Below are 15,300 nucleotides of genomic sequence, written 5' to 3' on the forward strand. Positions count from 1 at the left end.
AACCAGCCTTTAATAGTGGATCAGGGTTATAACCAACCCCAGGCCTTTAATAGTGGATCAGGGTTATAACCAGCCTTTAATAGTGGATCAGGGTTATAACCAAGCCCAAGACCTTTAATAGTAGATCAGGGTTATAACCAGCCCCAGGCCTGCAGTGCTGCAGTATGCTGTGCACCACCAATAAGTAGCACCCACCTGTATAGAGAATGCATTGTGTTATGGAGAGAGTTACAAAGACAATCTCCTGATGATGTCATGTCTCCTCCTCTGCAGGTGTTGTATAAGGTGTACATGTCCTTCGTGGAGGTGGGCCCTGAGAATGTTCAGACAGCTGACTATTTCAAAGGAGTGGGTGAGGATGAGTTCTGGTGTTTAGCTGTAGTCTGTGTTTAGCTGTAGTCTGTGTTAGCTGTAGTCTGTGTTAGCTGTAGTCTGTGTTAGCTGTAGTCTGTGTTAGCTGTAGTCTGTGTTAGCTCTAGTCTGTGTTTAGCTCTAGTCTGTGTTTAGCTCTAGTCTGTGTTTAGCTGTAGTCTGTGTTTAGCTGTAGTCTGTGTTAAGTGTAGTCTGTGTTAAGTGTAGTCTGTGTTAAGTGTAGTCTGTGTTAGCTGTAGTCTGTGTTAGCTCTAGTCTGTGTTTAGCTCTAGTCTGTGTTTAGCTGTAGTCTGTGTTTAGCTGTAGTCTGTGTTAAGTGTAGTCTGTGTTAGCTGTAGTCTGTGTTTAGCTGTAGTCTGTGTTAGCTGTAGTCTGTGTTAGCTGTAGTCTGTGTTAGCTGTAGTCTGTGTTAGCTGTAGTCTGTGTTTAGCTGTAGTCTGTGTTTAGCTGTAGTCTGTGTTTAGCTGTAGTCTGTGTTTAGCTGTAGTCTGTGTTTAGCTGTAGTCTGTGTTAAGTGTAGTCTGTGTTAAGTGTAGTCTGTGTTAAGTGTAGTCTGTGTTAAGTGTAGTCTGTGTTAGCTGTAGTCTGTGTTAGCTCTAGTCTGTGTTTAGCTCTAGTCTGTGTTTAGCTGTAGTCTGTGTTTAGCTGTAGTCTGTGTTAAGTGTAGTCTGTGTTAGCTGTAGTCTGTGTTAGCTGTAGTCTGTGTTAGCTCTAGTCTGTGTTAGCTGTAGTCTGTGTTAGCTCTAGTCTGTGTTTAGCTCTAGTCTGTGTTTAGCTCTAGTCTGTGTTTAGCTGTAGTCTGTGTTAAGTGTAGTCTGTGTTAGCTGTAGTCTGTGTTAGCTGTAGTCTGTGTTAGCTGTAGTCTGTTTTAGCTGTAGTCTGTGTTAGCTGTAGTCTGTGTTAGCTGTAGTCTGTGTTAGCTGTAGTCTGTGTTAGCTGTAGTCTGTGTTAGCTGTAGTCTGTGTTAGCTGTAGTCTGTGTTAGCTGTAGTCTCTGTTTAGCTGTAGTCTGTGTTAGCTGTAGTCTGTGTTAGCTGTAGTCTGTGTTAGCTGTAGTCTGTGTTAGCTGTAGTCTATTTACACATACACTATGCTCTGCATAGCCACTATGAGACCTCTCCTGATGTCCTGTCTCTGAACCTAAAGACTCTCCCACATCCCCTGTGCCTCCTCTCTTCCTCCTCCCCTCTCTCTCCACCCTTCCTCCTCCCCTCTCCCTCCACCCTTCCTCTCTCCCCCTCCACCCTTCCTCCTCCTCCCCCTCTTCCTCCCTGTCTCCCTCCACCCTTCCTCCTCCACCTCCCCATCTTCCTCCTCCTTTCTCCTCTTCATCCCTTTCTCCCCATCTTCCTCCACCCCTCTCCTCTTCCTCCCTGTCTCCCTCCACCCTTCCTCCTCCACCTCCCCATCTTCCTCATCCCTTCTCCTCTTCCTCCCTGTCTCCCCATCTTCCTCCACCCCTCTCCTCTTCCTCCCTGTCTCCCTCCACCCTTCCTCCTCCCCCTCCTCCTCCCCATCTTCGTCCCTCTCCCTCCTCAGCCTCATTCCTCATCGTCAGTATTGGGGGGACCATGGTGGGTCTGATCTTTGCTGCTCTCCTAGCCTTCATCACACGTTTCACCAAGAAGGTCCGCATCATTGAGCCTCTATTGGTCTTCCTCATGGTCTACCTGGCCTACCTCACCGCTGAGCTCTTCTCTCTGTCCGCCATCTTGTCGTGAGTACATCTTTAGTATGTGTTCTAGAAATCACCACAGAAACTGTGATGGTCTGTACTCAAAAATATGTTGCATTTAAACTCACTTCATTTTTCGAATATATTTTTTATTCCGCTGTCATTAGTCTGTGTGTGTGTGTGTGTGTGTGTGTGTGTGTGTCTGTGTGTCTGTCTGTGTGTGTGTGTGTCTGTGTGTGTGTGTGTGTGTGTGTGTGTGTGCAAGAAGGGAAAAAATGCAATTTTTTTTTTTTTTTAAGTTCAAAAACTGAAATACCTCATCTACATAAGTATTCAGACCCTTTGTTATGAGACTCTAAATTGAGCTCAGGTGCATCCTGTTTCCATTGATCACCCTTGAGATGTTTCTACAACTTGATTGGAGTCCACCTGTGGTAAATTAAATTGATTGGACATGATTTTGGAAAGGCACACACCTGTCTATATAACGTCCCACAGTTGACAGTGGATGTCAGAGCAAAAACCAAGCCATGAGATCGAAGGAATTGTCCGTAGAGCTCCGAGACAGCATTGTGTCGAGGCACAGATCTGGGGAAGGGTACCAAAACATTTCTGCAGCATTGAAGGTCCTCAAGAACACAGTGGCCTCCATCATTCTTAAATGGAAGAAGTTTGGAACCACCAAGACTCTTCCTAGAGCTGGCCGCCCAGTGGAGAAGGGCCTTGGTCAGGGAGGTGACCAAGAACCCGATGGTCACTGTGACAGAGCTCCAGACTTCCTCTGTGGAGATGGGAGAACATTCCAGAAGGACAAGCATCTCTGCAGCACTCCACCAATCAGGCCTGTAAGGTAGAGTGGCTAGATGGAAGCCATTCCTCAGTAAAAGGCACATGAGAGCCCGCTTGGAGTTTGCCAAAAGGCACCTAATTGACTCTCAGACCATGAGAAACAAGATTCTCTGGTCTGATGAAACCAAGATTGAACTCTTTGGCCTGAATGCCAAGTGTCACGTCTGGAGGAAAATTGGCACCACCCCCACGGTGAAGCATGGCGGTGGCAGCATCATGCTGTGGGGGACTGGGAGACTAGTCAGGATCAAGGGAAAGATGAACGGAGCAATGTACAGCGAGATCCTTGATGAAAGCCTGCTCCAGAGTGCTCAGGACCTCAGACTGGGTCTGAATACTTTCCAAAGGCGTGTTTGTACATGGACTGAGGTAGGTAGATTGTATAGCTTATAGGCTGTGTGCTTGTAGATGGACTGAGGTGAATGAACCTACAGCAGCCAAGGTGATAATGGCTGGGGTCATTTTGGCCTGTTTTGCTGTTCTCCAAATAGCATTTTAGAGATTTTAAATCGTATAGAAATGCAGTAAATGAGCACTTACTTACTCTTATGAACTTCTTAATTTTTTTGCATTTAAGAAGTGTTTTGTGAATCTGGACCGTGGTCCTCTCCTGTCCTCTGTCTCTCTCTCTCTCTCTCTCCACCTTCAGAATGACGTTCTGTGGTATCGGCTGTAACAAGTACGTGGAGGCCAACATATCCCAGAAATCTCGTACCACGGTGAAGTACACGATGAAAACCCTGGCCAGCATCGCCGAAACCATCATCTTCATCTTCCTGGGCATCTCAGCCGTGGACAAATCTAAGTGGGCCTGGGACACAGGACTCATCTCCTGTACGCTCATCTTCATCTTCGTCTTCAGGGCCCTGGGTAGGTGTGCCCTCTTACTAAACATTGATTCAGTACCCAGCGTTGTTACTCTACACGTAGCTGAAGGTGAATCTCAATACTATACTACTATGTATCAGGGATTGCAGCCCCCTGGGTAAGAGTGGACCTACGCAGCACAAAGAGAGGAGTCTTCTCTGTCCTTAATGTGGATTTATTTGACCAACATTCTTGTCTGGGAGAGCCTTTCGTCAGGGTGCTTGTCTGGAGAGAGCCTTTCGTCAGGGTGCTTGTCTGGAGAGAGCCTTTCGTCAGGGTGCTTGTCTGGAGAGAGCCTTTCGTCAGGGTGCTTGTCTGGAGAGAGCCTTTCGTCAGGGTGCTTGTCTGAAGAGCCTTTCGTCAGGGTGCTTGTCTGGAGAGAGCCTTTCGTCAGGGTGCTTGTCTGGAGAGCCTTTCGTCAGGGTGCTTGTCTGGAGAGAGCCTTTCGTCAGGGTGCTTGTCTGGAGAGAGCCTTTCGTCAGTGTGCTTGTCTGGAGAGAGCCTTTCGTCAGGGTGCTTGTCTGAAGAGCCTTTCGTCAGGGTGCTTGTCTGAGAGAGCCTTTCGTCAGGGTGCTTGTCTGAGAGAGAGCCTTTCGTCAGGGTGCTTGCTTTACACACAGATACTGAACAGAGTCTTGAGGATCCAGCGTGTTTTTTCAGTGATCGGGCCTCTCTATAAAACCTTTAATGCCAAACAGATGATAAAATAATCACTCCTTCAATTAACTCCAAAAAGTGTCTGAATATCTGCCGTCCTTTATCAATAATCAAGACTCTGTACTCAATGATGAGTCTGAGGATGTATTGGCACGACTTCATTTATACTGTGGGGGTGATAAGTATTATACTGTAGCTGTTGGATTCTCTTGTCTCTGATCTCTTTCAGGTGTGGTCATGCAGACCTGGGTGTTGAACTGGTTCCGCCTCGTCCCATTGGACAAGATCGACCAGGTGGTGATGTCGTACGGTGGCCTGCGAGGGGCGGTGGCGTTTGCCTTGGTGGTGCTGCTGGACGCAGAACGGGTCCCGGCTAAAGACTACTTCGTGGCCACAACCATCATAGTGGTTTTCTTCACTGTGATGTTCCAGGTAAAGTATTTACTAGAGATATTTTAATACTAGAGATATTTTAATACATATTTTATACTAGATATATTTTAATACTAGATATATTTTAATACTAGATATATTTTAATACATATTTTATACTAGAGATATTTTAATACTAGAGATATTTTAATACTAGATATATTTTAATACATATTTTATACTAGATATATTTTAATACTAGAGATATTTTAATACATATTTTATACTAGAGATATTTTAATACTAGATATATTTTAATACATATTTTATACTAGAGATATTTTAATACTAGAGATATTTTAATACATATTTTATACTAGATATATTTTAATACTAGATATATTTTAATACATATTTTATACTAGAGATATTTTAATACTAGAGATATTTTAATACTAGAAATATTTTAATACTAGAGATATTTTAATACAAGCCATATTTTAATACCAGAGATATTTTATACTATATATATTTTCATACTATATATATTTTAATACTAGAGATATTTTAATACCAGATATTTTATACTATATATATTTTCATACTAGAGATATTTTAATACTAGAGATATTTTAATACTAGAGATATTTTAATACTAGAGATATTTTAATACTAGAGATATTTTAATGCAAGCCATATTTTAATACTAGAGATATTTTAATACTAGAGATATTTTAATACTAGAGATATTTTAATACTAGAGATATTTTAATACTAGATATATTTTAATACTAGAGATATTTTAATACTAGAGATATTTTAATACTAGATATATTTTAATACTAGATATATTTTAATACTAGATATATTTTAATACTAGATATATTTTAATACTAGAGATGTTTTAATACTAGATATATTTTAATACTAGAGATATTTTAATACTAGATATATTTTAATACTAGAGATATTTTAATACTAGAGATATTTTAATACTAGAGATATTTTAATACATATTTTATACTAGATATATTTTAATACTAGATATATTTTAATACATATTTTATACTAGAGATATTTTAATACTAGAGATATTTTAATACTATAAATATTTTAATACTAGAGATGTTTTAATACAAGCCATATTTTAATACCAGAGATATTTTAATACTATATATATTTTCATACTATATATATTTTAATACTAGAGATATTTTAATACTAGAGATATTTTAATACCAGATATTTTATACTATATATATTTTCATACTATATATATTTTTATACTAGAGATATTTTAATACTAGAGATATTTTAATACTAGAGATATTTTAATACTGGAGATATTTTAATACTAGAGATATTTTAATACTAGAGATATTTTAATGCAAGCCATATTTTAATACTAGAGATATTTTAATACTAGAGATATTTTAATACTAGATATATTTTAATGCTAGATATATTTTAATACTATATATATTTTAATACTAGAGATATTTTAATACTAGATATATTTTAATACTAGATATATTTTAATACTAGAGATATTTTAATACTAGAGATATTTTAATACTAGAGATATTTTAATACTAGAGATATTTTAATACTAGATATATTTTAATGCTAGATATATTTTAATACTATATATATTTTAATACTAGAGATATTTTAATACTAGAGATATTTTAATACTAGATATATTTTAATACTAGAGATATTTTAATACTAGATATATTTTAATACTAGATATATTTTAATACTAGAGATATTTTAATACTAGATATATTTTAATACTAGATATATTTTAATACTAGATATATTTTAATACTAGATATATTTTAATACTAGATATATTTTAATACTAGATATATTTTAATACTAGACATGTCTGGACACTGACTGTAGGTCTCATGTAGTCTATTATAATAGTAACTGAAGTCTGGACACTGACTGTAGTCTATTATAATAGTAACTGAAGTCTGGACACTGACTGTAGTCTATTATAATATTAACTGAAGTCTGGACACTGACTGTAGTCTATTATAATAGTAACTGAAGTCTGGACACTGACTGTAGTCTATTATAATATTAACTGAAGTCTGGACACTGACTGTAGTCTATTATAATATTAACTGAAGTCTGGACACTGACTGTAGTCTATTATAATAGTAACTGAAGTCTGGACACTGACTGTAGGTCTCATGTAGTCTATTATAATAGTAACTGAAGTCTGGACACTGACTGTAGTCTATTATAATAGTAACTGAAGTCTGGACACTGACTGTAGGTCTCATGTAGTCTATTATAATAGTAACTGAAGTCTGGACACTGACTGTAGTCTATTATAATATTAACTGAAGTCTGGACACTGACTGTAGTCTATTATAATATTAACTGAAGTCTGGACACTGACTGTAGTCTATTATAATATTAACTGAAGTCTGGACACTGACTGTAGTCTATTATAATAGTAACTGAAGTCTGGACACTGACTGTAGGTCTCATGTAGTCTATTATAATAGTAACTGAAGTCTGGACACTGACTGTAGTCTATTATAATAGTAACTGAAGTCTGGACACTGACTGTAGTCTATTATAATAGTAACTGAAGTCTGGACACTGACTGTAGTCTATTATAATATTAACTGAAGTCTGGACACTGACTGTAGTCTATTATAATATTAACTGAAGTCTGGACACTGACTGTAGTCTATTATAATAGTAACTGAAGTCTGGACACTGACTGTAGGTCTATTATAATAGTAACTGAAGTCTGGACACTGACTGTAGGTCTCATGTAGTCTATTATAATATGAACTGAAGTCTGGACACTGACTGTAGTCTATTATAATAGTAACTGAAGTCTGGACACTGACTGTAGTCTATTATAATAGTAACTGAAGTCTGGACACTGACTGTAGTCTATTATAATAGTAACTGAAGTCTGGACACTGACTGTAGTCTATTATAATAGTAACTGAAGTCTGGACACTGACTGTAGTCTATTATAATAGTAACTGAAGTCTGGACACTGACTGTAGTCTATTATAATAGTAACTGAAGTCTGGACACTGACTGTAGTCTATTATAATATTAACTGAAGTCTGGACACTGACTGTAGTCTATTATAATAGTAACTGAAGTCTGGACACTGACTGTAGTCTATTATAATATTAACTGAAGTCTGGACACTGACTGTAGTCTATTATAATATTAACTGAAGTCTGGACACTGACTGTAGGTCTCATGTAGTCTATTATAATAGTAACTGAAGTCTGGACACTGACTGTAGTCTATTATAATATTAACTGAAGTCTGGACACTGACTGTAGTCTATTATAATATTAACTGAAGTCTGGACACTGACTGTAGGTCTCATGTAGTCTATTATAATAGTAACTGAAGTCTGGACACTGACTGTAGTCTATTATAATATTAACTGAAGTCTGGACACTGACTGTAGTCTATTATAATATTAACTGAAGTCTGGACACTGACTGTAGTCTATTATAATATTAACTGAAGTCTGGACACTGACTGTAGTCTATTATAATATTAACTGAAGTCTGGACACTGACTGTAGGTCTCATGTAGTCTATTATAATATTAACTGAAGTCTGGACACTGACTGTAGTCTATTATAATATTAACTGAAGTCTGGACACTGACTGTAGTCTATTATAATAGTAACTGAAGTCTGGACACTGACTGTAGGTCTCATGTAGTCTATTATAATAGTAACTGAAGTCTGGACACTAACTGTAGGTCTCATGTAGTCTATTATAATAGTAACTGAAGTCTGGACACTGACTGTAGTCTATTATAATAGTAACTGAAGTCTGGACACTGACTGTAGGCCTCATGTAGTCTATTATAATAGTAACTGAAGTCTGGACACTGACTGTAGTCTATTATAATATTAACTGAAGTCTGGACACTGACTGTAGTCTATTATAATATTAACTGAAGTCTGGACACTGACTGTAGGCCTCATGTAGATTACTGTAATATTAACTGAAGTCTGGACACTGACTGTAGGCCTCATGTAGATTACTGTAATATTAACTGAAGTCTGGACACTGACTGTAGGCCTCATGTAGATTACTGTAATATTAACTGAAGTCTGGACACTGACTGTAGGCCTCATGTAGATTACTGTAATATTAACTGAAGTCTGGACACTGACTGTAGGCCTCATGTAGATTACTGTAATATTAACTGAAGTCTGGACACTGACTGTAGGCCTCATGTAGATTACTGTAATATTAACTGAAGTCTGGACACTGACTGTAGGCCTCATGTAGATTACTGTAATATTAACTGAAGTCTGGACACTGACTGTAGGCCTCATGTAGATTACTGTAATATTAACTGAAGTCTGGACACTGACTGTAGGCCTCATGTAGATTACTGTAATATTAACTCCTGCAGAACTAGTTGTTCCTTGCATTAATATTATAGACCAAAAGTACATTTTATCTCGGGAACCAGAATGGAGAAATATAATGTATTTCTTTCGGCAGGTTGGATCATTTTCAAAGCTTTTCATTTTCTTTTAAATCTGTCAAACTGAAATCTCCCTGGTCCACAAATGTTCTCCCTCCGCGTGTGAGAGAGAAGCAGAAATGGACGAGAGAACTTTACCCGATGTCAGCTAGATCGTCCATGACGCGTCGATCGTTCTATTGATTTATGACATCATTCTGCCGATCGGGGGTTTTATCGAGCGTTCCGGAGGAACGTCAGCTTAACGGCAGAAGAGGAGCTGCACGTATCTCATTATAGACACGTTGACTAACAAACAGCCTTCCACCAAAATGACAGAAATTATAAGCAGAAACATGAGACGTAGCAGCTATTCCCTCACCCTCCCTGTCGCTCAGCCGCCCCATGAACAACGAGCCCAGGTAGCTTACATCATAACTGTCAGCCAATCAGATGAAAACATCATGACATGGTTGTGTTTATGCCACATTAAAAATGTTTTAAAACATTTTAAAAGGGAAACAACGTATCTTCACTATCCATATAAATCCTCATTAACTTAAAACGGATTCTGTATGTAATTCTATGATCAGACCTATGATCATATAGAGAGAGGTCCCCACACCGGGAAGACATGACATCTACTCTCACCTCTTTGTGTACAGGAACACACCAGGCCCCTCTAACAAGCGCTAATACATCAAACCCAGTCAGCGCTTGTTTTTCTGTTGACTCAACAGTCTTGGAGAGATCTTAGCCCCCAGGCTGACCTTGCTCGGCCTGATCCAACACACTGTCTATCTAGTGCTTGTTGTCCTACATTGATAATCATATTGACATGCAGAATCAAGATGTGATTTATCTGTGTATTGATCCAGTGATATCAGAACATGGGGAGGGGCCTGGTGTGTTCCTGTACACACTCAGTGTTTATGGGGAGGGGCCTGGTGTGTTCCTGTACACACTCAGTGTTTATGGGGAGGGGCCTGGTGTGTTCCTGTACACACTCAGTGTTTATCCCTGTGGCGCCATGAGCTGAGTGTGAATGGGAGGGATTTACATTACTAATCTACTGTAACTCCTTCTTTGCTTCTTCCCTCTCTCCCTCATTCACCCCCTCCTCTTTCACCCCCCCCCCTCTCTCTCTCCCCCCCTCTCTCTCTCTCCCTCATTCAACCCCCCTCTTTCACCCCCCCTCTCTTTCTCTCCCTCATTCACCCCCCCTCTTTCACCCCCATCTCTCTCTCTCTCTCCCTCATTCACCCCACCCTCTCTCTCTCTCCCTCATTCACCCCACCCTCTCTCTCTCTCCCTCATTCACCCCCCCCTCTCTCTCTCCCTCATTAACCCCCCCTCTCTCTCTATCTCTCTCTCCCCATTCACCCCCCCCCTCTCTCTCTCTCCCTCATTCACCCCCCCTCTTTCATCCCCCCCCTCTCTCTCTCTCCCTCATTCACCCCCCCCTTTCATCCCCCCTCTCTCTCTCTCTCTCTCTGTCTCTCTCTCTCTGTCTCTCTCTCTCTCTCTCTCTCGCTCTCTTTCTCTGTATCTCTCTCTCTCTCTCTCTCTTTCCTCCAGGGTCTGACCATCAAGCCTCTAGTGAACTGGCTCAAAGTACCTCGTGCCACCAACCGCAAGCCCACCATCAACGAGGAGATACACGAGCGTGTGAGCGATTCAGTTTAATTTCATCATATGAATGTAGTTCCATTGAAATCAACTTCAATTTAGTTCATTTCAGTTCGATCTATGTTTCTGTCTTCGTCACTGACGACTCAACTACGTCAAGCTCATTCTTAAAGAGCGATGTGTCATATGACCACTCAGTCACTGTCACATGACCACTCAGTCACTGTCACGTCACAGGAACAGCCGTTACGGCCTCGAAACTGAACGGAGACAGACTGACAGGAGGGACTCACAGATAGAGCCGCAGCACCTCAACTAACAAACACACGCACACCCACCCACGCACGCACGCACGCACGCACACACACACACCCACGCACCCACGCACGCACACACACACACACACACACACACACACACACACACACACACACACACACACACACACACACACACACACACACACACACACGCATGTACGCACGCACACACCTCACCCCTCCTCATCTGTAGTGAAATCTTAGCTACTCTATAACACTGTGACAGATATGAGCCGACTCTCTCCTGTGACACTGTGACAGATATGGGCCGACTCTCTCCTGTGACACTGTGACAGATATGGGCCGACTCTCTCCTGTGACAGATATGGGCCGACTCTCTCCTGAGACAGATATGGGCCGACTCTCTCCTGTGACAGATATGGGCCGACTCTCTCCTGTGACAGATATGGCCGACTCTCTCCTGTGACAGATATGGGCCGACTCTCTCCTGAGACAGATATGGGCCGACTCTCTCCTGTGACAGATATGGGCCGACTCTCTCCTGTGACAGATATGGGCTGACTCTCTTCTATGACACTGTGTCCCATCCATTTAGGCTGGCTATCAGTCTCTCCCCAGGCCTTTGACCTTTGACCTGACTGTGTACGGTCTCTCCCCAGGCCTTTGACCTCTGACCTGACTGTGTACGGTCTCTCCCCAGGCCTTTGACCTCTGACCTGACTGTGTACGGTCTCTCCCCAGGCCTTTGACCTTTGACCTGACTGTGTACGGTCTCTCCCCAGGCCTTTGACCTCTGACCTGACTGTGTACGGTCTCTCCCCAGGCCTTTGACCTCTGACCTGACTGTGTACGGTCTCTCCCCAGGCCTTTGACCTTTGACCTGACTGTGTACGGTCTCTCCCCAGGCCTTTGACCTCTGACCTGACTGTGTACGGTCTCTCCCCAGGCCTTTGACCTCTGACCTGACTGTGTACGGTCTCTCCCCAGGCCTTTGACCTCTGACCTGACTGTGTACGGTCTCTCCCCAGGCCTTTGACCTCTGACCTGACTGTGTACGGTCTCTCCCCAGGCCTTTGACCTCTGATCTGACTGTGTACGGTCTCTCCCCAGGCCTTTGACCTTTGACCTGACTGTGTACGGTCTCTCCCCAGGCCTTTGACCATTGTCTGACAGCAGTGGAAGACATCGCTGGACTCAACGGTTACCACCACTGGAGAGACAAGTCAGTAGCCCTTAGCTCTGCAGGCCAATGTTTAAACTGAAATATAATTTATTATTATTGAATATTATCCACGGGGACTCTAAAGGGTCAATCCTAACTTTCACTTCAGTTATATATTCACTAATGATGACTAAGTGGGATATATATTATATAACCTTTCCCTCTGTGGGCGTCTACATTCAGGTGGGATATATATGATATAACCTTTCCCTCTGTGGGCGTCTACATTCAGGTGGGATATATATGATATAACCTTTCCCTCTGTGGGCGTCTACATTCAGGTGGGATATATATTATATAACCTTTCCCTCTGTGGGCGTCTACATTCAGGTGGGATATATATGATATAACCTTTCCCTCTGTGGGCGTCTACATTCAGGGGGGATATATATTATATAACCTTTCCCTCTGTGGGCGTCTACATTCAGGTGGGATATATATTATATAACCTTTCCCTCTGTGGGCGTCTACATTCAGGTGGGATATATATTATATAACCTTTCCCTCTGTGGGCGTCTACATTCAGGGGGGATATATATTATATAACCTTTCCCTCTGTGGGCGTCTACATTCAGGTGGGATATATATTATATAACCTTTCCCTCTGTGGGCGTCTACATTCAGGTGGGATATATATTATATAACCTTTCCCTCTGTGGGCGTCTACATTCAGGGGGGATATATATTATATAACCTTTCCCTCTGTGGGCGTCTACATTCAGGTGGGATATATATTATATAACCTTTCCCTCTGTGGGCGTCTACATTCAGGGGGGATATATATTATATAACCTTTCCCTCTGTGGGCGTCTACATTCAGGTGGGATATATATTATATAACCTTTCCCTCTGTGGGCGTCTACATTCAGGTGGGATATATATTATATAACCTTTCCCTCTGTGGGCGTCTACATTCAGGTGGGATATATATTATATAACCTTTCCCTCTGTGGGCGTCTACATTCAGGTGGGATATATATTATATAACCTTTCCCTCTGTGGGCGTCTACATTCAGGTGGGATATATATTATATAACCTTTCCCTCTGTGGGCGTCTACATTCAGGTGGGATACCTTTCCCTCTGTGGGCGTCTACATTCAGGGGGGATATATATGATATAACCTTTCCCTCTGTGGGCGTCTACATTCAGGTGGGATATATATTATCTAACCTTTCCCTCTGTGGGCGTCTACATTCAGGTGGGATATATATTATATAACCTTTCCCTCTGTGGGCGTCTACATTCAGGGGGGATATATGTTATATAACCTTTCCCTCTGTGGGCGTCTACATTCAGGTGGGATACCTTTCCCTCTGTGGGCGTCTACATTCAGGTGGGATATATATGATATAACCTTTCCCTCTGTGGGCGTCTACATTCAGGTGGGATATATATTATATAACCTTTCCCTCTGTGGGCGTCTACATTCAGGTGGGATATATATTATAGAACCTTTCCCTCTGTGGGCGTCTACATTCAGGTGGGATATATATTATAGAACCTTTCCCTCTGTGGGCGTCTACATTCAGGTGGGAGCAGTTTGACAAGAACTACCTGAGCAAGCTGTTGCTGCGGAAGTCTGTGTACCGGAAGAGCGAGCTGTGGGAGGTCTATCAGAAAATCAATATTAGAGACGCCATCAGTGTTATAGACCAGGTATGAGGGAGGGAGGGAGGGAGGGAGGGAGGGAGGGAGGGAGGGAGGGAGGGAGGGAGGGAGGGAGGGAGGGAGGGAGGGAGCTGTGGGAGGTCTATCAGAAAATCAATATTAGAGACGCCATCAGTGTTATAGACCAGGTATGAGGGAGGGAGGGAGGGAGGGAGCTGTGGGAGGTCTATCAGAAAATCAATATTAGAGACGCCATCAGTGTTATAGACCGAGTATGGGGGAGGGGAGGGGAGGGGAGGGGAGGGAATGGGTGGCTCAGAGACACAACTGTTGCCATGATTTTGTCCGGTGCACAGTTGTGTTTTAAATGTCAACTACGACCACTAGATGGCACTGCTCCTCAACTCACGGCAGCATGGCAACAATGAACACCTGAATGTGTAAAGTTTCCCCAAAGTAGAGAGAGAATAGAGAGAGAGAGAATAGAGAGAGAGAGAGAGAGAGAGAGAATAGAGAGAGAGAGAATAGAGAGAGAGAGAATAGAGAGAGAGAGAATAGAAAGATAGAGAATAGAAAGAGAGAGAATAGAGAGACAGAGAGAGAATAGAGAGAGATAATAGAGAAAGAGAGAGAATATATATAGAGAGAGAGAGAGAAAGAGAGAGAATAGAGAGACAGAGAAAGAGAGAGAATAGAGAGACAGAGAATAGAGAGAGAGAATAGAGAGACAAAGAATATAGAGAAAGAGAGAGAATAGAGAGATAGAGAGAGAAAGAGAGAGAATAGAGAGACAGAGAAAAGGGAGAGAGAGAATAGAGAGAGAGTAATTCATCTCTGTCTCCTCGGCTGACACCACCGCATAATCTGAGACCTGAGAGTCGCCACATCAAACATCCCATCTCTACTAGTGACATCACAGTGAGTGATGGGTTCTGCATCCTAAATGCCTCCCTAAATACTGTAGTGCACTACTGTTGACTTGGGCCCATCGAGATCTGTTTAGAAAGTGTCACGCTTCATAAGGTACCGTTAGGGACACAGCCTTAGTGGCGAAGGTGCATGACATCAGACCGCGTGACTGTGTGGGAAATAGATATGAGAGGTTTAGGAAAGTATTTCGGGGGGAATTCTTTGTTAATATCACCACCATGGTAAGACAGGCCTGTTGGGTAGGCCTGTTCTATCAGCTTACATGGCTGGAATGTTTCACAGGCGTGTGGTAGGTAGGTAGTCTTATCCTGTAGGAGAGATGTCTCCAGTAGTTAGTTTGTTCGGTCGG

At 41.7% G+C, this 15,300-nt stretch overlaps 1 protein-coding gene across 1 annotated transcript in view; it reads left to right on the plus strand.

The window, feature by feature from the left end:
* LOC139384429 (sodium/hydrogen exchanger 5-like) overlaps positions 1 to 15,300 on the plus strand; it is a 76,593-nt gene that overhangs the window by 47,956 nt on the left and 13,337 nt on the right. The window contains exons 5-11 of the mRNA XM_071129194.1: positions 274 to 352; positions 1,911 to 2,088; positions 3,545 to 3,765; positions 4,649 to 4,851; positions 10,858 to 10,947; positions 12,341 to 12,411; positions 13,943 to 14,069. Of these exons, the coding sequence (XP_070985295.1) occupies positions 274 to 352; positions 1,911 to 2,088; positions 3,545 to 3,765; positions 4,649 to 4,851; positions 10,858 to 10,947; positions 12,341 to 12,411; positions 13,943 to 14,069 (969 nt within the window). The remainder of the gene's footprint in view (positions 1 to 273; positions 353 to 1,910; positions 2,089 to 3,544; positions 3,766 to 4,648; positions 4,852 to 10,857; positions 10,948 to 12,340; positions 12,412 to 13,942; positions 14,070 to 15,300) is intronic.

Source organism: Oncorhynchus clarkii, chromosome 26 (assembly GCF_045791955.1).
Source record: "Oncorhynchus clarkii lewisi isolate Uvic-CL-2024 chromosome 26, UVic_Ocla_1.0, whole genome shotgun sequence".
NCBI classification, from domain to species: domain Eukaryota; kingdom Metazoa; phylum Chordata; class Actinopteri; order Salmoniformes; family Salmonidae; genus Oncorhynchus; species Oncorhynchus clarkii.